Source organism: Clytia hemisphaerica, unplaced genomic scaffold (assembly GCF_902728285.1).
Source record: "Clytia hemisphaerica strain Z4C2 unplaced genomic scaffold, Clytia hemisphaerica genome assembly, whole genome shotgun sequence".
In the NCBI taxonomy this organism is placed as follows: Eukaryota; Metazoa; Cnidaria; class Hydrozoa; order Leptothecata; family Clytiidae; genus Clytia; species Clytia hemisphaerica.
The window spans coordinates 1,740,014-1,762,141 of record NW_027103917.1 but is presented as its reverse complement, the minus strand read 5'-3'; the positions used below and the strand labels follow the sequence as shown (position 1 = coordinate 1,762,141).

The 22,128-nt window shown below is 34.1% G+C and overlaps 1 protein-coding gene and 1 long non-coding RNA gene across 2 annotated transcripts; both read left to right on the top strand.

Annotated features, from left to right (window-relative positions):
• Positions 1-3,951: 3,951 nt before the first annotated feature.
• LOC136809408 (uncharacterized protein C10orf67, mitochondrial-like) lies at positions 3,952-5,630 on the top strand. The gene has a single exon (XM_067065938.1). The coding sequence runs from the start codon at positions 4,013-4,015 to the stop codon at positions 5,444-5,446; it is 1,434 nt and encodes a 477-aa protein (XP_066922039.1). The 5' UTR covers positions 3,952-4,012; the 3' UTR covers positions 5,447-5,630.
• Positions 5,631-13,554: 7,924 nt separating this feature from the next.
• On the top strand, positions 13,555-21,994 carry LOC136809555 (uncharacterized). Its single transcript, XR_010846988.1, has 3 exons — positions 13,555-13,662; positions 21,165-21,255; positions 21,828-21,994. It is a non-coding gene; the product is annotated as an uncharacterized lncRNA (long non-coding RNA).
• The last annotated feature ends 134 nt before the right edge of the window (positions 21,995-22,128 follow it).

The window sequence follows — 22,128 nt, the reverse complement described above, 5'->3', positions numbered from 1 at the left end:
TTTTCAGTGTTTTCTATCCATAGACTCTATCTATAACAACATCTTGCACTTTATTCTTTTGTCTTTAAATCTAAAAATCGATACCTTAAGAAATTTCAAAAAATTTTATTTTATTATTTCCTCCAATTTGAGATTTTTAAAAAGAAAATAAAAAAAATTTAAAACACTAATTTTATTTTTATTTTTTTTCCATCCTCCTGTCCAAAACTTTTCCTCAAAATGTCCGTAAACCAGAAAATAAAAATGTAATTGCCTTTAAAACAACCATTCAGCTTTAGTTTAAACTAGGTTTGGTATAGACTAAGCTTAAATGGCCCTTTTTAGGACAATCTTTTTGTCTGGACAAAAAATTAGCCATATTTGGGCCATTTAACCCCCTGGAGTGATTTTGACCATCTTTTACCCTTTCTAATGTTAATATAGAGGTTTTCTGAGATTTTCCCTAATTTTTTATGTAATTTGGGTAAGTTATTACAAAAACCTTATTTTAAGCCATTTTTGGCATGTGCATGATTTTTACCTTCTTGTTGACATTGTCCAATTTTGCGAGCATAGCAAAAACTAATTTGGAAAGAGGGTTCTTTGGGGGAGGGGGGACGGAGCGAAGTTTTATTGATCTTGAAGCTATTTTGAAGGTTTTATCAACAAAAAATTATTTTTTCATATTTTTTGAATGTCACAGGGCTTGCCTTTTTTTATGAACATCTCCTTTTCTATTTTCCTTTTTTTTGCAAATGTTCTAGGAATGAAAATAAAGGGATAATGATAATTCAATACTATCCATTGATGATCCGCGGGACTATTGTAAAGCTAGAATCACTTGGCGTTCTCTTCGTTTGAGAAAATGATTGACAGATTGAAGTGTTTCACCCGCGCGGGAGCTCGCAGGCATTCTAGGAGCGTTCTCAGCTCAATCCTCGGACCGCGCTAAAAATGGTAGACTAAGCTGTGATAGATCATTTCGATGGAAGTTGTTGGAATGTTTACAAGGCTCTTGACAGAAAATTGTTTGTTTTATTGTCAATGATGACAGAGCGTTTATTAATTTTGTTAGATCTGACAAATTGATGTTTGTAAGTGCACTTTATAGCTTTGATTCCCATTGATGATTGAAGAATCATATTCTGGTTTTCATGTTATTAGATGCTGTTTTAGAACTTTAGAGCTAGCCTGACCGTTATTTGCAACACTGTATTATGAAGGTGTCTTCAATTTACTCAAGAAAGCAGGAATTTGATGCGAGAGTTAGATTGTCAACAAAGTGCCTTAAAAAATCATAGAATAAAAGAAGAACTTTAAAATCCTAAATATTTTCATTTTGAAGAATAAGTATATACATAAAAGTGAAACATACAGTAGAAAAGCTTCATTTTTCATTGCATTAATCGAAATAGAGGATTTGGAAAATTTTCTTTGTTTAGTTTTTTGCAGTAACCCCTGTAACTATGGGCGAGCACCCCGTTGCTAAGATTTTGGCTTGAAATTGAAAATGAAACCACTCAAAACGAAAGTAAAATCAGCCCGTACTCAAAATCCCGTGATCTTGATATACAAGTTTAAAAAGTCTACACTAACTTAAGAACAGCTCAAAAAAACAACTTTCCCTAAGGAAACGCAGGCAAAAACGGTTTTGTTTACCTCTAGAGACCAAACGGTGGAGAGTATCAAAATAATGCGCATCATACATTTTTTTCATACAGTTTTACGAATTACAGGAAAGGTGTATTGGCCCCCTATGAATTGAATTCTTGCCAAATTCAATTGTTCAAGTTACTGTATCTACCAAAATTTCTTCCCTTATTAAGATTGTGATTTTCTGTTCTATAAAAAAAGGTAACGCCTTCCAAGGACAATCAGTATAGACTTAACTCTTCATACAAAAATTACAGGAAACACATATTTGGACTTTGTACCCTATACGCAAGCACTTCAGGTAAAGTCCCGCAAAAGCGGGACAAAAATCAGTTTTTTGAAGTTTGCAAAAAAAACGCCACATAGAAGATCTTTCAAATTCAGTGTGTGAATAGAGCAAAGTTCAAAAGTTCAAAAAGTTCTAGGAATGAAAATAAAGGGATAATGATAGTTGAAAACAATCAACTGATGATCCGCAGCACAATCGTAAAGCTATAATGGCTGGTATAACTCTTCGCTTGAGAAGATGATTGACATATTAAAGTTTTTCACCCGCGCGAGAGCTCGCAGGCGTTCTGCGAGTCTGCGAGCGTTCTCGAAGGATTATGTTGATCAATTTTCGTGTGGACCTTATTTTGGTGAATTTAGTATCTAACATTTTTGCTGTGAAGCAGCCTCTTTTTCACCAAATTTCTTTCGCTTTCCTAGGGGTTTTGACAAAATTTTGGATGTTCTTCTATTGTTACCTCTTCCTTCTGACACGATCAATAGTTTGTACCCCCCCTTTCTTAAGGGGGGGATGACACCTTCTGAAAAGTTGAAGAAGGGAGAATCAGAAATTTTCATGAATAAGAAGAAAGGAGAGATAGCAAGGAAGAGGGGATAGTTTAAGAAGGGGGGGGGGGCAGTTTAAGAAGGGGGGCTTGGATATATATACTGTAGATTATTTTCAAGCACAGGTTATAAAATTTGGTCTTCATGAAATGAAGTTTTTTGTTAGAGTAGTCTGAGTCAAAAAGAAGAAAGAAGTTTATTATTTCGAATTCTCTCTAAGATATTTCACCATATATTATTTGTCAGGTATTTTTGTCCAAAATTCTTGGGGATAGGCATTTTAAAGGTTAGGCTTAGGGATCAGGGTGATCAGACCCCTTTCCGCACTATGCAATCGTCACAATTTTGGTGAATCAAGACAAAGGAAATGCTTTTGTTTGTTCTTATAAAAAGTCTTTGTTTCTTGCTCTGCTCCATCTTGATTCCAAATAAGACAGGCCCTAAAAATGAAATCATAGCCATGTTGTTACTTAACTTAAAACTGGTTTACTGTCTAGTAATCGTAAAAACAGACAGATATGTTTTCATATTATATTTGATTTTGAGGCTGGCAAATGTCATTTTTTGCTATTTTTTGGTCTTCTTTGGGTCATTACTTTACAAGCTAATACTTTTAGGTTGTGAAATTTTAACACATTAATTTGAGGGACTTCAAGATGATGCATAACAAGTTTCATACCCTTACGATCAATATTTATTGCAAACGAAAGTAAAAATGGCCAAAAGTGGCCAAAGTCATCTTGATATACGGTATTGATGACAGTTTACAAGGAAAGAACCCCCTAGAGATCTCCAATAACTCCTTGAATGATCCCCTTGGAAAATATGAAAAATGAACAAAAAAACACTTGGACAATCCAAGCTCAGACCCGTCTGGAAAGTTTGTCTATTAACCATGTCTAGATTAAAATGGAATAGCCCATTATTGCTATCAATTTGCATATGTTTTGAAAGTTTGGAGCATGTACTTTGTTTTCGTGGATTTTTCAATGGTGTCAAAACAGAAAATGCTTTATTTTTGAGAACAGCATTCTAAAAGGTTTTTAATGTTTTGTAAGTGTCAGTACTAATTAGTAAGTATTTCTTTTTTGAATTATGATGTTTGATATTTTATTGTTTTAAAAATGAGTATTTGTATATATGTCTCTTTTTAAGATAATTTTTGGCTATAAAATCTTTGTGTAAACTTGCATATGTTTAGCATATTTTCCAACTAAATCCAACCGCAGCTTTTTCGTTCCGGTATTTTTGCATGTAATTCGAAAGGCAAAAAGGTCTATCAAATTAATCAAACATAATCGAACGCAATTGAATGATTGCTATTTTATTGTCGAATGCAATCGAACAGCCGATTCCTGGGTAATATTCAATTGTGTTCGATTACACTCGAATAAATTTTATTAATTTATTCGATTGACCATCAACTTATCCAGGTCATTCTCCAATCCAATTTTCATGTCATGTTTTCTTTTCCCATTACTTTAGATTAGTTGAAAATGGTGAATTTTGTAGATTGATGCTTTGTTGAAAAGAGTTCCTCAACAAAATGGACGATGAGAATGATGAAGAAAGGAGTGTTTCATTGGAAACTGGAGAAGTTGAAGATGCCTTTGGAGAAACATTTATCCCCTCCATATCAGACCGTTTACAAATTGGGTATGCTGCATCTGATAAGGCCTGTCAAACACAAGCAAGTGAGATTATCAACCTCAAAAAAATGTCAGATGTGCTTGGAATTGTGATAAAGGATATTTCCATGCTGAAGAGGAGCCTCTACTTTTCAAAGTTGACATTGCAAGCTGAGTATGATGGCAGATTGGAAGCTGTTGCTTTTGAGTTGTATAACCGTGTCAATAAACGTGTTGCTGAAATTGAAGCTATTCATAAAGAGCGCATTGATGTCATCCGAAGGAGCTATAAACAACAAATGTCCAATGCTTTAGCCAAGCTTTCACGTGATTATCAAATTTTTTATGGAGATAAGGATGCTATTCTGGAAGCTGAGAATCGTAAGAAATTGGAAGAGATGAATCGACACAAAGAGATGATGAGAAAAAACGAGTTAGCTCAGAAAGAGATGTACGAAATGCTGCAAATGCAGATGGAAGAAGATAAAGCTAAACAAGAGATAGTACCTTCACGTAAAAGTTCAGCTGCATCTATAGGTGGCTTCCTGGATGAAATCGATGAGCTTAATACAGTCATAAAAGGTAACGAATCTCGTATTTATTACTTAGAAGAATGCTTGGAAGAAATTGGTTTGGAAAACAAGAAAATGACAACTGAATTGGAAGATAAAAATGAAAAATTACGTGCTGAAAAATTGAAATCTGCTGCTTTGAGAAGGGATTTGGATGATTTGAAACAAGCTTTTGAACGTGAAAAGGAGGAATCAAGATCAAGACTTGAAGCACAAAGAAAGAGTCTAACAATTGAGATGAAAAATCGTTTGGATGAACAGAAAACTGAACATCAAAGGGATTTAGGCCAGAAAATGGAAAGCTTGAAAGAAGGACAGAATGAACAGATGAGGCACCAAAAATTCGCTGAGGAAGCTCGTTTGAAAGCAGCTTTGGCTAAGCAAGAAGAAAACAAAGTTGTAGTTGAAGTCCCTACTGAAGATACTGACTTATCAAGACTCCAAATGTTAGAAAAGAGACAGCGTGCAGAAATTGCTCGATTATACAAAAAGCTAGAGGCGTTATCTGCAGTATCTGATATGAAGATAAGAGTGTTAAATGAACATATTCATTCATTGAAAGATGAAATGTTCTTGAGGCAAACTTTACATCGACAAACGGCAAAAGTCAAACAAGCTACAGTGACCTATGTGCGTCGCGGATCAGAGATTGTTCCTATGGGTTTACAACCTATGGCAAAATTAGTTCGTAGACACGTTTTGCCAAGTATCATAAGCGCTCCTTCCACCGCCAATTCTGTGAATCCAATTGATTCTGTTCAACAAGTAAAAAAGCAATAGAATGAGTGTATATTGACCCAAAGTCATTGAACGTTAACACAGACTGAACACTTCTGAATGATTTTCAAGTTGCTCTTTTAATTTTGTTCTCGTAAACTTGTTAATTATTTCAAGGGGCTCTGATATAAGTTTAACCTCTTGCTTCCAACCGTAATACACGTTTTTTTATAAGAACAAACTATATAAGAACATAAGCTTCGAGGCCCAAAAATTTAAGAACATACTAAGGCTTTGGAAACTTAAAAACATGCAATTTCTTAAGAAATTACATCAAAATGCTCAAACAATGCTGAAAATAAGAACATTTTAAGAACATTTTTAGGCTTCAAATCCAAAAAACTAAGAACATCCGAAGGCTTCGAAAATTTTTGACGTTCTTATAAAAAAAAACGTGTACCTTAGTGCCAATGACCTGATCACTTGTTAGTTTAATTGAATGAACCAATGGGGATGATAAAAATATTTCCCTTTTAATATTTAGGTGGGGATTTCGTATTTGATTGTTTTTAGTTGCGATAGTGCTTCAGCCCTAAAATTCTTATGTGTTATTCTTATGTGTTACCCAAAAATTACTTTTTATACTTTGATACATAAATATACGTATCTATTCTTAACACTATTTGAAAACCTTTTGGATTAATCATAATACTATTCAGTAAAGACAGCTAAGGCCTTTGAAAAATAAAATTTATGCTACGTCAAAAAAAACATTACTAGGTAATTACTTTCAGTTACAGGAAGTATACCTCCCCGACGGAAATGTTTCAAAAGAGAGGGGGTCCAACCAGGTCTATAACTTAAAATATACATACTCCTAAATTTTAATTCTCGTGGAGTGATTTCTGTTCCATAGTTAATATTTTTTAAAGTTCATAATATATATTTTTGTGTAATATTTTTTAAAGTTCATAATATATATTTTGTGTGATATTTTTAAAGTTGTTTATAATAGAGGTGTGTAATATTTTTACTATTTTCTTGTATCTATGATTTTAGGTGCAGGTTTTTCTTGAAAACATTTCTTGTATTTTTATTAAAAACTAAGGTTTTTAGCAGTGTGGAAACTCAATCCTTCTTGTTCTTGAATCTTGGCTGAATAATTGTGTTTATACTCTAAAACGACTGAGAAAGTATTTTGATGTGTTTTGGATACAATTATTTTGATTATGTATTTCATACATTTTTTTCGTTATTTTCAGCAACAATAATATATCAACAACAAAAAATTCATCAAGTAACTTTGCAATACACAGTGGATAAGGACTTTGTTTTTGAAATCTTGTGCTGAATACCATTTTCATAAATTACCATCATGGATATTCAAAAACAGATCCAGCAAGATTGGGAGAATCGAGAATATATTGAAGCTATTACGTCAGCAATAAAAAAGATGGCAACTTTCTTGAATAACTTTGACATTGCTTGCAAATCGAAACTTGCAGATTTGGACACTAAATTAACTGGACTTGAACAGAAAATTGAATTCATTGAAGCTAGAGTAACAAAAGGTGAAACTTTGTCTTAATTTGGTAGCAGAGATTTGATATTAACTTTATGGTAATTTTGTTTTCTTTATGTGTAAATGTTTATAATGAAAATCGCGATTTAATTTGTTGTACAATTCTCAATTCGTGCTGTAAAAGATGTTGCATTGCAAAAAGATTCGAACATAATTCACACATGTTTTAAAAGCATAGAAAGATTTTCTCAATCTTCTTAAGGCTGTTGCACCTTTGCAGTAGTGAATTTTAAAATGGCGTCAAGGGACAATATCTTCTTACGTTCCTTATTAATTTATTTATGTTTTGTTACGATTACTGCATTTTTTGTATAATTATTAATAGTAATTTTATAGTTTTCGTCTCTACTAAAGTTTTTTTGACTCGATGATATGACAACATTAGAATTATTTTGCTTCCAACAATAAAACTTCATCCCTCTTCCATGTTTAAGAATTTGAATGGCTGTTAGCATTTTCTAACAAAAGTACTTTTATAGATAGATATTTTGTTAATGTCTTGGTACTTGCGAACTTATTTTGCGAACTTATTTTGATGTTGTTCTTACTACCAAAATATTAAGATTTGACCTTGATTCCAAAGATGACGGCCAGATTCTTAAAATCAGTAAGGTTTTTGAAATTACTCTGCATACAAAGAAAACAATTTAGTTCTTACATTACCACAACTCCTTTAAAAGTATTAAAGCACAAAATCTTAACCAGAAACTGATGTAAAATAAATAAAATAAGATTCAGTATACAAAAGTTAAGGCTTGGGGACACGAGAAGTTTTTTTCGCGTTGGTGCAATACAACATGCTCCATCCCACCAACCTGAAACGCTTTCTTGTGTCTCCACCCCATTTTTCTTTCTACCAATAAAAGTGAAATCTCACTTTTGTCCCAGGGACAAAATCGGTGTGTCTTTTGGGTATTTCCCTCACTTTTTGTCCCATGAAACAAAAAAAGAAACCATGGGACACACATTTTTTTCTTGTGTTGGTGGGATAGGGCATGTTGCATTGCACCAACCTTTATTCTTCTACTTGTTTAATGATTGTTCCTCATTTAATTTTAAGTAAAAGAATTATAAATTGAAAACACAAGCAAAACATGACATTGAAGGAAGAAACAGTCAAATTATTCCTGACCAATCATTTCCAAGGTGAGAAAACCAAACTCTCATCCGAAGCATTGGCAGCTTTCACCAAGTTGATTGAACTGTTCATCCAAGAAGCTATCGACAGATCTTCACAACAAGCCGACCTCGAATCCGTAGAGCAAGTTGATATTGACCATTTAGAGAAAGTATTGCCACAACTGCTGTTGGATTTCTAGAAAAGTAGAAAAGACGTTTTAATTTGATCCCTGGAAGTTTGATTTGGATTTTGGTTCTCCTTTTACTTTGAACATTGAAAAATAACTTATGACGGCAAGTTCGTTATCGGAGAAATTGTTGAATATAAACTGGTAAATACACTAGATTGAATATCTATCAACTGACAGAACAACGCATCTACTTTTTAACACAATTTGTGTCTTTTGGACGAATTTATTGGTTAATTTATTGATCACAGAAGGTTTTTGGTTGATATCTTCCAAAAACCTCTCGAAATTTTTGCTGTAGTAATATTGATTTTAAGATAATGATTGATTGATTTTAAAATTTTGTGTTGACATATCGTCCCTCACATATTCCGGAATGATCCTCTACATGGGCAATCTCAATCTCAAAGATGACCACCACAGTAAAACTCTAAATTTCATAAGGTATTAATTTTGAGATTAAACATTAAGTCATGTGAGGGACGATATGTAGATTATGTAACAACACCCCTGCCTCACAGCCCCTGTGGAATTTGTCCCACAGTGGGGACAAACTTTTCCATCAAAGTTCCAATGGGGATAGAAATTCTATTGTTTCAAACTTAGGGAAATTTTCTGGTGGGGCTGGGGTTCCAGTGGGTCTGTGACACAAGGGTGTAGTAACGGAGATTAATCGTTCGTTAATACACGGGTTTCGAATTAAATTTTTGCTTAGCTTTAGCTTTGATCCCATGTAAATTTGCACGAAAAATATCAAGTAAACAGAACGAAAATTGGCCGTTTATCAAGCAATTTTAGCTCATTTTTCCATTTTGACAGACTTTATGGGTCATTATGAAAACAAAAAACATTAAAATAAAAAGTCAATCGTTTAATCATATTTCTTTTATTGAATTTAAAATAGAAAAACATCTTTTGAATGAACACCTGGCTTTCAAAAGGGGGGGGGGGTTTTCACTTTTACGGTATGACGGTATTGGGCCTTTTTACCCCCGGTAAATCGGTATTACGAGAAAAAAACGACGGGATTACGGTATTTCATTTTCTACCGGTATCGGTAAATTGCCTGTTTTTTTGTCGGTATTTCGATATTTTTATCAATAAAAAAACGGTATTCGGTATTAAAACTATTTACCTTTTTTTAGTTCTTCATGAGTTTCATGCAGAAAAATTTTCAAAAAAGATAAGTCTCTTCCGCTATTTTAACCAGTAAAATTTTCTTGCTCGCTTCGCTCGCACAATCTAGCATGTCCTATTGAATTATTGTCATGGTGAGGTTATTCAAAATAAGCAAAACTTTACGATAACTAAACAATTTTTGTTATTTTTCTGCAGGTGCATTTTTTTAATGACAACTTTTGTGATGCAAATACTGCATCCAGTAGTTCTAAAAGCATCTTGTGCAGCATCAAACGATTAAAAAATTATTCACATCATGATGCACATGATGCGTTTTCAGGCAATCTAGGCATTCTAAATTTTAAATTTTTTCTTGGGCGTAACTCTTGGAACGCCGCACCGGGTACGGCAGGTACGTCACTCGCCGTACCATATTTTTGCCAACAAATGGTCAGTGTTAAATAAAATCAAAAATTGTATGACCAAACAAGGCATACTTGGCTAACAATAGCGTATTAAGGCCGTTTTTCAATAACAAAGGAGAGCGAAAATTCTTGAAAAATTTGTGTTGAAGTCTACGGCTCCTCAGACCATGATTGGCCCAAACCTCGATTTTGAATTAATTCTCAATAAAAAGACATCTTATGGGTCTGCGAAGAAGAAATTATTGGGGGAAAGGCTTATTTTTGCATTTGCCTCCCGTAACAAGCAAGTAACTAAAATATTGCTTTATGAAAGCTCAAATAGCTGTAAAAGAGGCCTTAAAAAGTGGACGATATCGAGAATAAGGTCACAAAACTAGCAAAAAACTTTATTGGCGAAAATCTTTGGTATAAGAATGGGACAAGCTGGGGTTTTTACAAGCTCTCGCTACTTTTTCTAAAGAACGCGTCATCTCTATTACTTCAAATAACCAATTAGTGAAGTCTCTTGTAAAAACTCCAGCCCATCCCATAAGAATAGGTCAATCTGTCTAAAAGAGACTATAAAAAGGTTAAGTTTAGCCCAATAAGGTCACAATCGTTTAACCAAAGATGTAAAAGAAAAAATGTTTTTTTTCGCCCGTGAATACGTGAATTGGCAAAAATTTGTGCGTGAATACCTGAATTGAGGGTTGATTGGGGGGCCTCATAAAGTACAAAACTTGTTTGTACAATTTCTCATTTGTTACTACACAATAGATTTGATAACTTAAAATTCATTATTTTCGAGAAAAAAAACATAAATATAATATCGGTATCGGTATTAGGCTTCCTTCACCGACGGTATTACGGTATTTGACCCAAAATCTTGTCGGTATGACGGTATTCAAGACCCCTGAAAACCACCCCCTCAAAAGAGAAGAAAGGAAATCTATCAACCTTTTATAAGGCATTTCCCCTTATCGCTCCTTTTATTTACTTGATTTTTTCTCTCGCGCCAGATTTAATTCGAAACCCGTGTATTCTTTGTCGTAAAAGCTAAAAATATTAAAATCAATTATATCTCATGTTATGAAAGTACAAACAAAACAAAAGTTTTATATAATATGACAGACTTTTTTATGTCGGGTTATGAAGACCCCCAAAATTTAGGTCAAGTAACCCCAAAATGTAGGTCAAACATTTTCGTCAAAATATCTAACTTAGGACAATGAAGTTTGAAATGGACCATTATTTTCCCCCATTTTCTTAGTTCATTACTTCATAGCTTGATTCCAATAGATTTCGATTAAGAGAAGATTTGTCTGGACCCAATTTTTCAATTTTACACCAACTTAAATGGCAATTTCTGCATTTAAAAAAGATTAGTGTATAACTTTTTTTATATGTCCTGTTAAACCTACCTTTTTAGAATTTAAAAATCGAAAAATTGAAATGAAAAAATTAAATGAAGAAGAAAACGAAGAGTTTTTCGAAGAAGAGTATTTCACCTTTCAAAGCCCTAATCTAGGTAAAAATCAAACATTTAGAATTTTTTTTTGGTTCAGGTGATGTATCTATTTTGTATTTAGTATCTAAAAATACAATTTCGGAAAATTTTTGTGGAAGTATCTTTCCTTTAGAATCTCCAAAAAACCTCATTTTTGGCAATTTTCTCCACTAAATTTCCATACGAAAAAAGGTATAACTTGGGATGTAGCCAAATAGAAAATTTTTCCGAAAAAATCTAAATAAAGAAATTGTTTATCATTAACTTAAAAAAAGTTTGAAACAATAAAATGATTTCCTTAAGCTTAAGGAGATTAAGCTTTTTTGTGAATAGCGTCGTTATGACGTTTTATTAAGGTCCATGCCACACTTATTCCTTAATTACTCATGATGTAATTACTTTAATTCATTTTTTTAAAAAGCAGTTTGTTCCTAAACATGTCAAAGAAGCGAAAACATAAGGTTTTACCTTCAAAATCTGAAATTGATTTTTCACTATGATCAGAGCCCTTAAGCTAAAATTCAATGTCTAGAAATATGTAACAGTATGCTGTAAATTTTAAGAGATTTTTACTGCTGGAAATATTTTTATTGTGTTGAAATTTTATTCAAATACCATGAAGTTTGTTATGCTTACGAATTTAAACGTGCATTTTTCGAAAGTTCTTCTTCACCTATTAGCCTGAGACCTGCAGAAAATTGCCATCAAGCTGAAAATTGGCACAAATGTTCTTTAGGGTATACTGAGTTATCAGCCCTATCAACCCGGACAACGGAAACCACTTTTTCGGACAGTTTAAAACCTGACATGTCCGGAAAATATGTCCGAAAAAAAAATTGTCCATAGCATAATGCAAGTATTATATATCAAAAGAAAGATATTTTCAAGACGAAAATTGCCTACAAGAAGTCACGGAAATAAACATATATAAAGAGTTATGATAACCTACTTTTCACTAATTTTTTTGAATTATGTAGTACCTTAAAGGAAGAAATTTTGGCGGAAAGAAAATTTGGCGGATTTGGCGGATTTGACTGAAATCCGCCAAATTAAGTTCCCGCCAAAATTTCCTTTTTCCGCCATCCGCCAAATTAAATTCCCGCCAAATTAAACATTTTGAAAATATGATCTCTTTTAAGGTGTTTTTGCTATTTTTTCGCTGTTTTGACGCCATCTTAAGATTAAATTTTTAAGCGACCGCCAAATTTAGTTTTTTCGTCCATCCGCCAAATTAAATTCCCTCTGAAAAAACTTTTTTGACCATCCGCCAAATTAAATTCCCGCCAAAATTTCTTCCTTTAAGGTAGTATTTCCTATTCACTAGCAGCGAATCTCCTTACAAGCCATGTATTTTTAGACTATAGCTCCTGAGTAGTGCCGGGTAGCGCCAACCTAGAGGGGTCGTAATTTTCTATACGATTTTCAAGCTCCTCAACATCTCCAGTTTATGGAATGAAGAGGTAAATAGCGTTTTAAGGGGGCCTTTGAATTAGGGGATCCTAAAGAGCTCGGATAAGGAATTACTATTGAGAAGCTGTTTTCATATCAGTAACACCAGTCCATATCTTTCGATCTAGCCAAGGCATGTATTGAAACTTTCTCTAATGTAATATACTCAAAAGAAATAGTAAAACAATTTTAAGAGAAAAAAAAATTCAGGGGATTCGCCTGGAGAAAAACGGGTAAAATTAGACATTTTTTGGCCTGTTTTGACCCTCTTTGACAAATTTCAAACTTTAAAACATTTAAAAAATCGACTAAACATAAAAGGGTCAAAATTACAAATTATCGCCCGTCGCCGCTGCACATTTTCAGATTTCCGGCCGTTAATGTAGGTCTTCGGCCGCTGGAAAACTACGACTTGAAAGTTTTAAAGGTCTTCGGCCCCTGGCGTAGGTCTTCGGCCGTTGGTGGAAAAAAAATTTGCGGCGGCGTCGACATTTTGGCGAATTTTTCTCCACCGACGTTCGCCGGCATTGTAGCTTTTTAAAACTGCTTCGAAATCTTTGAATTTATCCAGCATGTATTTGCTAGCCAAATCAAGTGTAAAAAGACCTGTAAATAAAAATTTTCTACTTCGGTGAAATCAAGAATTTTCTTAACTTTTTCGACCAATTTTTTCTATTATCACTCAAGGAAGCTCCAATTGATAAAATACGATCAAAGCTTTAAAAATAATTCAGTTAAAGGCTTTATTTCGCTATTAGCCTGTCTAGAATTTAAAGTCTTGCTTACATCTAAAATTTTCGGACACGGCAATTAAAATCGAAAGTCTCGCAGAAACAGCACCAGCTCAAGTGGTTGAATTGACCTGTCACGTCCCGTCCTTATCAAAGTTCCAGTAGAAAGTCATTCTAAAGGTATGTTTAGGCATAAGGTTTTAGTGTCTCTCTGTTTTTTTTTAGCTCAATCTAATTTCTTAGGGTCTGGGAAGCGAACACTTATTTGGTGTAGACTACTGTGTACTGATGACCTCCCTTTTTTTTCGGGCCACTTGGCAATTTCCAGACAGTGTCAATCGAACAAAAATTGCGATCAAACCAATTATAATGTAATCAACGCGATCAAATAATTGCGATTCGATTGTTGGGCCTGGAATCTTAATCAAATGACTGATTCCTGGGTAAATATTCAGCTCCAGGCTACGACCCAGCCACGGCATGGCCCGAACATGTTCGGGCATGTTTTTGGGCCATGCAGTATAGAGTCCCCTGCCCAGTTGGCGACCGGTCCAGTTGGCGACCGAACGTCTTTGAACCCAGAAAAGTCAGTGTAGCTGGAACCTCGATATTCCAGGATTAGAAAAAGCTATACCTGTTATCTTTTTTCTTTAAAGAATCAACAAACCATCAACATCAATAAATTACACACATTTACTCAGAAACTTTTAAAGTTAGCTGCCATTATGACTTTCTTGAAGCCGTTTCGAAATGAACCAATCGGGTTATGTATCGGAATTCCTATGGGAGTTCTTTTCCAAAATTTGTAAAATAGCTAAGTCGGCAAAAAAACTTTTCACGGGGGTTTGAGGAACAACAGAACTGCTATCATTTGTTTGTTATTTAACCAGATATTTAAATTTGAGCTCAAAAATACTTAAAAATAAATAAGTTAATAATATTAAATATTCTATTTGTATCTTTATTTTCAAACACTTACAGAACGACATCGTTTATCATTTGGAATACCCTCGTATTTGGACCATTCTATTGTTGGCGCAAAATAGGGCGGAAACTAAGTAGCACCCTCAGTGCAAGATTGCCGCCTCATCTTTATTTGCCCGCGCGAGAATGCCAGCTAATCACTTTTTTCTCGCGCACTCAAGGGGAAAAGGAAAGTGATCGATATTCTTTGAAGGAAAAACGTCAGAAACAAACCCAAAGACCAAATAATGTATTTTGTTGTTGAGAATCGATCCTGTGAAGATGAAAAAATTTCTGCTTTGCGTTTTTTTCGGAACGCTGAAAAACTCTAACTTCGATCTTCCTTTAAGGTAAAGAGGTTGCGAGATTTGGGTCAGCAAGGCAAAAATTGCTAAAAAGCTGGTAAAATCGTAATCCTCAAAAATCGAAGTTCCAGCCTCACTGAAAGTCATACAAAAACAAACCTCTGGAAAATTTCTTTTGGTAGTAATCTGCCTTGACCTATTTCCCGTACTGTGTAAAAAAAGTTCTAGAAAAGAACGAGTAGAATCCGAAAGATCCAACTTTGTACGGAAGCACATGAAAAACCCGGATTTTTCGAAAAAAATAAAAAATGGCTACCTGTGGACAAAAAAGCCTCGTAAGAAAAAACGCTTCAAACTCCCACTCCAAAAAATACTTGTCCAAAACGATGAATATGTTAGAAAGCATTTCTGTAAAAATCAGCTCGATACAGTTTTTTTCGTTTGAAATATTGATAAAAAAATTGACGCAATCAGCTTCGAAATTTGACGTCCAGTCTGCGACCGACCAAACTCAAAAAATGAAAAAGAAGACTCTACATTGCGATTAAAAAAATTCCAGACGCGAAGAGAAAAAAAACGACATTAAAAAATTCCCGCGTTTTTATCAAATGAAGACTCTCCATAGACCGCCACTTTCAAAACAAAAACAAAAACAAACTTTAGAAAAAAATGACGACTTGAAGAAGAAAATTCTGAAAAAAAACATGCCGAAGGGAAATGTAAGTGAGCTATTTTAAAACAAAAGAACGAGTGTAAATAAATGTAATACGGGAAAGCTTATGAGTTTTTTATCATCCTGATCAATTAATACGACCTTACCTGCAAGTAGAGCACTGATTTTTTCTTTCTCGCGATCGGTCGCAGACTGGTACGTCGGTCGGGAACTGGGCACTAGTACCGCTCGCTTCGAAAGTTTTTATTCTAAGAAGATCGCCTCAAATAAAAAATCAAAACAAACACGAAGAGCATGTTAAAAGTTGTCTAACCGTTGGTCGAAAAGGATTTTCAAAAAAGTAAAAAGTAAGTGAAAAATTTGAATCAAAAAATTTCGGTCGCCAACTGGGCAGGGTACTCTAGACCTAACTGTTCATACAAAAATTACGGGAAACGCATATTTGGACTTTGTACCCTATGCTGCACTCAAGCACTTAAGCCAAAGTCCCGCAAAGGCGGGACAAAAATCAGTTTTTTGAAGTTTGCAAAAAAACGCCACATAGAAGATCTTTCAAATTCAGTATGTGAATAGAGCAGTAAAAAATACAACTTTTCTATTTTTCCTTTTTTTTGCAAAAGTTCTAGGAATGAAAATAAAGGGATAATGATAATTGAATACTATCCATTGATGACCCACGGCACTATCGTAAAGCTAGAATCGCTTCGCATACTCTTCGCTTGAGAAAATGATTGACAGATTGAAGTTTGTCACCCGCGCAGGAGTTCGCGGAGCGTTCTCAGCTCAATCCTCAGACCGCGCTAAAAATGGTAGACTGAGCTGTGATAGATCATTTCGATGGAAGTTGTTGGAATGTTTACAAGGCTCTTGACAGAAAATTGTTTGTTTTATTGTCAATGATGACAGTGCGGTTATTAATTTTGTTAGATCTGACAAATTGATGTTTGTAAGTGCACTTTATAGTTTTGATTCCCATTGAAGAATCATATTCTGGTTTTCATGTTATTAGATGCTGCTTTAGAGCTTTAGGTCTACACTGCCATGTTTGGACCACAAAAAAATAAAACCACATCAGCCCGAACCTTCAGTGTAAAGAAAGTTGCCTTTTTGCCACTTTTTCCCATTGAAAACAAAAAACCTTTGGATATTTATAGACTCTCCCAGAATTGTAGAATCTTTTCATTATCAAACTAAGCCAGACCCGACCAATCAAACTTGTCGAACCAATCGAACTAATCAAACTCCATAAAACGATTAAAGTTTAAAATTAATCGAACCTAATCGAACACTCACAATTTTTTAAGCAATAGCAGTTCAATTAGTTCAGTAAGTAAAAAGTTCGATTAGTTCATGTTCAATGATATTAAATCCTCATATATCTTCCCTCGCTTGCAAAAACTTTGTCCTGACACGCGATTGCCATTTCGACAGTTCCTGGACTTAACACAGTGATCAAAGTTGTTCCGTCTCAGACGGATTTCCGTCTCACAAAAATTTTTGTCAAAGTTTTCCGTCTCAGTTAGCAATGGTTATTTAGCAAGAAATAGTGGTTTTATTCTCTAGAATAATTCCATCAGAAAGAAATCTTGTATTAAAACTGTGTTTATGGCTGATTTTACAGTTTAGTTATGTATGCATAGTATGACGTTCATATATTTTTATTTTTAACCTTTTTTAGATAGATATTATTATATTTTCGCTGTATGATAGGTATTTTAAGAAAATTCTGAGTTTTCTTAAATTAACAAATTTTGGTGCCTTTCTAGCCAATCTAGGGGGTAAAAAATCTGAAAAATTTCGGGCCCTTCGCCCCAACCATGGCCTGCGGGTATCACTGTATACCTAAATATCTCTATTAAGAAATTTTCCGTCTCACAGAAAAAAACTGCTTTTACCACTGTTAACAGCTTAACGTTTATTGTACCCGGATATTTGTCTATCCGGAATAAAGTCCGTAGCCCCTCTGTTACGATTTCGGGCGCGTTTGAGTGACGGAATACTATGCCACAACAAACCTCCTCTGGCGCTAAAAGGATAGAGGAAAAGTGTGTAATGCGTTATCGGAAGTAATTTCCCGATTTACATTCCGAATTTGGCTTTGAAAAGAAGCTAATATATGGTGGCGGAGCAGCACAAACTTGTCAAACAAAATTGGTTTGTTTATTGAACTGATCGAACCGAAACCCATTGATCGAACTTAATCGAACACTCACAATCTTTTAAAAAATCTTAGAGTTCAATTAATTTTTTTAATCAAACTTTAATCGTTCGATTGAGTTCGATTAGTGACTATGTGAACACTATGACACTTACTACGTGGTGGTGTAATAATTGAAAATCTGAAAGACAGTTACTCCAAAGTGGAGTAAGTGCAGAAATGGGTGGTCCTTCTTTAAAAAATGGGAACTTCTGTTACTATTTTTTGTACTAACTGCAGCTGACTGCAGCTAAAATTTAAAGATTTCACAATTTTTTTCTGGAATATAACATCAATTATTCAATAAAAAAAGATAAAAACATTAAAATAAAAATTAATTTTTATCCAGCTTATTGACCTCATTAAGCCCCGATTTGGACATACAATGCCAAGGATCACTACAGAGGTGTACACACTAACCACAAATTCAATGATTACGTCACAACTAAAGAGAGGGAGGCAATGAAATCTATCTCGAAAAAATCAAAAGTCAAAGGAGCAAAACAATAACTAAATTTACATTTGATCAGATCTTTGAAACTCATATTTGTCATTTATAAACATTAAACTATATATAGTGTTTTTCTAGAGAAGTAATTGTTTTCCATTTTATATTTAGCCTTATTATGGTTCTTTTTGTTTATTTGTCCAGTTTTATATCATTTAAGTACAACTAGGTTAACAGTTTTATTTCAAAGCAGAATATTTAGAAAGATAATTTGAAAGTCATTTAAAGCATATAAACTAAAGGAATATTATTGACTTTGAATCTCTTAAAACTGCTTAAGAAAGTATTCCTAGGAGTGGGGAATTGCGTATCTGGTATATTTTCTTGATACGTAAGTTTAGTAAATGCTGTAGGGCAATTTTAGGGGGTGGTATGTGCATTTTGGAGAGCAAAAACACTTACTCCAAAGTGGAGTAACTACAAGGGTGGTGGTGTTAGCATAAAAATTTGAAAATTGCAGTTACTCATCATCATGTCATGGGGGTAACTGCGTGACCCCCCCCCCCTGTCTGGACTCAGAGAAAAATAAAGAGTTTTAACCTTTAAATCTAATCATAATTCCTTCTTGTTTAAACTTTCACAAAGTCATGTTCCCTCATGCGCCGCCATCTTGAATTTAGAATTAGAGGCATGTCGGAAAACTAGAGCTGAGTTTATCTCACCCAATAAAAACGCACGATTCACAAAGGAAAACCACTTTCGTTTTCACCTATCAAAATGCCAATGTGAGTTATTGTGGAAACCCAGGGTGAATGAGCATATAAAATAGCAGAAAATAAGGCAGCAATCACAAATATCTTCGTTTTGCGTCGCCCGACCGACTCCTGAAAATTGAGTAAAATTGAGTCAGAGAGTCGGTAAATTCTTCGGACTTTTTGTTTTGATGACGTTTCCTTTGCTCAAAAATTTTATTATAGCCGATTTTTTTGAGTGATTTCTAGCGCATTCGCAACATTCTAACTTTGTTTATCATTACACGTGCCATTATGTGTCAAAGATCACAGTGTTTAAACTTCATAATCTGAAACCACGCAAAACATACACGCGATTGGGCCTCCTGTCGCCTCAGTTAACGCCCTTTTACCTTTTACCGCCTCAAAGACCAATTTAAAGAAAACTCAAAAATTTTTATTACCAACCTACTACTACTAACCTTTTTGGAGTGTATTCTTGAAGGAAACTGCCAGCCAGCCGGCAGCCAAAACAACCGCGTGTTATGGATGGTTTCAAATTATGACCTTTGAATGTTGAACAAAGTCAAAATGCCGCGAATGGGCTAGAAATTGCTCGCAAAAAATCGGCAATAATAAAATTTTGAACGAAGGAAACGTCATTGACAGAAAAAGTCTGACAAATTTACCAACTCACCGACTCAATTCTACTCAATTTTTGAGAGTCAGTCGGGCTACGCAAAAGGAAGATATTTGTGCTTGCCACCTAACTCAAAGTAAATCAACTCTAATGATTGTCATTCCATTCTTATGGCTGGGGCTTCTTACGGCTTTGGTTTTAGGTCAATGTTTTTGGTTTTTCTCAAAGATATATGTTAGAGGAAAGTCCATTGAAGACGGGAAATCAAGGAGACAATTTCATGAGAAGTTATGAACAGAGAAATGCACTGTTTTTGGTCTTCGATAGCAAGCGAGTGAGAAGACGCGCATGGCATGAGAAACAAATAAAATGAAGACCATTATGTTTTGAACTTTGTATCATTGAAAAGGGTTTTGATGATAATAATTACATTAAGAATGAATATTAATTAAAATAAATAATTAAATTAATGATATCAATGAAGATTTTCAACATCAATTAATAAACAATAGATTAGAATATATAAAACATGAAGTCCTGAAATTACACATAGGATAGTAGAAACTTTCGGAAGAAGCTGGTCCGAACATGTTCGGACCAATCTAAAGAAAGAAATAATCGCGTGGTGGATCATTCCAGGCTAAGTCAGACCCCCTGGAAAAGTTCGTCAATACCCCTGTATGATTTAAAAATGGAATTAGCCCATTTTCGAATACTATCTTGATTGGTTGATACCTCCCTTTCTCCTCTCTCTCTCTTCCGTGAATACTCCAATCCTCTGTGTGTTTTCAAATGTCCTGGAGCTGGATACCCAGTTGTAATCCAAGGATTCTGTGTACTTGATAGATTTATTGTCGTATATTTTCGTTGTATTCTCAGGATCCTCCAAATGTTCTTTGATTCCATGGAAAATTAGATTGCATGCTGTGGATTTTTCATTGTTTGTCGACTCTTCGAGATATTTTCTCCACTTTATTTGATTGTTGATTCGTCTGTTTGGATACAGCTTTAGCATAGCTAAACTCTTTTGCCTCTTGCTTGTTTTCGACTGAGATGTTCTGGATCTTTGTTTCTTATCTTCTTCTCGAGTATGCTCATCTTTGTTTTGAGGCTTTCTTTCTATGTTGGATAAGATTAATTGACTGCACAGGATTACAAATAAATTAGCCTACTCTTTTAAGAGCATAACACGCTTTTTGTGTAGGGTAAAAATGGGAAATGTGAAATAAATTTTGGCAAAAGATTTTTTTTTAAATGACCCTACTGTACAAGATTTGGCTGTATTCTATTATATTCTATTAAATAATCACATAATACGCTAACTAATTTTTGCGGAACTAATTTTTGCGGTTTTTGGTGTCTACCGTGAAAATTAGTTGAACCGCGAAATGTAATTTTTACTAAAAATCCTCAAAAGCCTCTAGGATTATGAAAAAATTTCTATTGCAAAAAATGGTTGTCAACCACAAAAAAAATTCTCTAAAATGCGCCAATTTAGTTGTGGGTGAAGCATTACTGGTATAATTCAATATTTCAAGCAAAAATCCCATGAATCCCATGAACTAACTTGTTTGAAATCTACAGTGCCAGCTAACTATCAAAGAAAGTTTATAGAAACAGGAACAGTTTTTTCTACCTAAACTGAAATAGACAAATTATGATACTCCTATTGACAAACCTTCTTATTGGTACAAAAGATTTTTTTATATCCAATTTTTATTATAGAAAGATGGGTGAACATTTGACAGCAGAACAACTCGCTAGAACTGGCTGGAAATTCCATTTCAACAATGACACAATTAGAGGACGTAGAAATGTAAGAATCTTTTATGTGAAGACAGGGTGAAGAAAATCCTGTCCAACTTTTTTCATTCAGGAAAACCGGTGGCAGATTAGATGTATGAATTTCATCTTATTATTCATAATTTAAGTGAAAACTTTTAATTTTCATCAGTTTTACCGAAAAATATTCTCGTAATTTTCCCTTAAAAACATGAAGTGATCTTTTTTCAACCCTACAAACCAAATTCTAGAAAGTTAGGGTAGCGAAAGGTAGGGTAGTGCCCATATTGTTATTTTGCATAAGATTCCAATTCTCGCACTAAGGTAAATTCGACTGACTTTTCCAGGATTTTTCTGCTGTTTTTTAAAGGTACAGAAGATGTTGTGTTAACATATGAAACTGCCTACCGTTCTGAAGTTATTTTTTCAACTACCCAGAGTTCTGGTTTTCCACTAGAAAAGTAGCAGTGGTGGAATATTAGTGCAGGAAGTGAAACCTGACGCAAAACAACATTAAAAATAGTCTTCTCTGATATTATTAATTCTAAGAATGAAGAATGTTCTGCAATATTATCGATTGATATTCATTGAACCCAATTTTTCTAGATTGTACTAGCCAACCTTGGAACCTATGTTGGATTATTCTTCCTTTACAAATTGACCAAGAAGACCAAACCTGCTGCTTAATTGTGAACTGTTGTAAATTTGTGATCATTGGAATTATGTTTATTTCAAATATAATATGTTTTTAAATAACAACAACACTTGATAAATTCCTCTGAATATGTATTTTCTTAAATCGTTTGAAAATTAAAAATGTTTCCTCTTCTAATTAAATTGCAAAAAAAATTTTAGATTTTTCTTTGATATTTCTATTTGATATCAACGAGCAAAGTTATTAATTTAT

Coding starts and splice junctions, on each gene's coding strand:
- LOC136809408 (XM_067065938.1), top strand. CDS start 4,013: ATGGACGATGAGAATGATGAAGAAAGGAGTGTTTCATTGGAAACTGGA.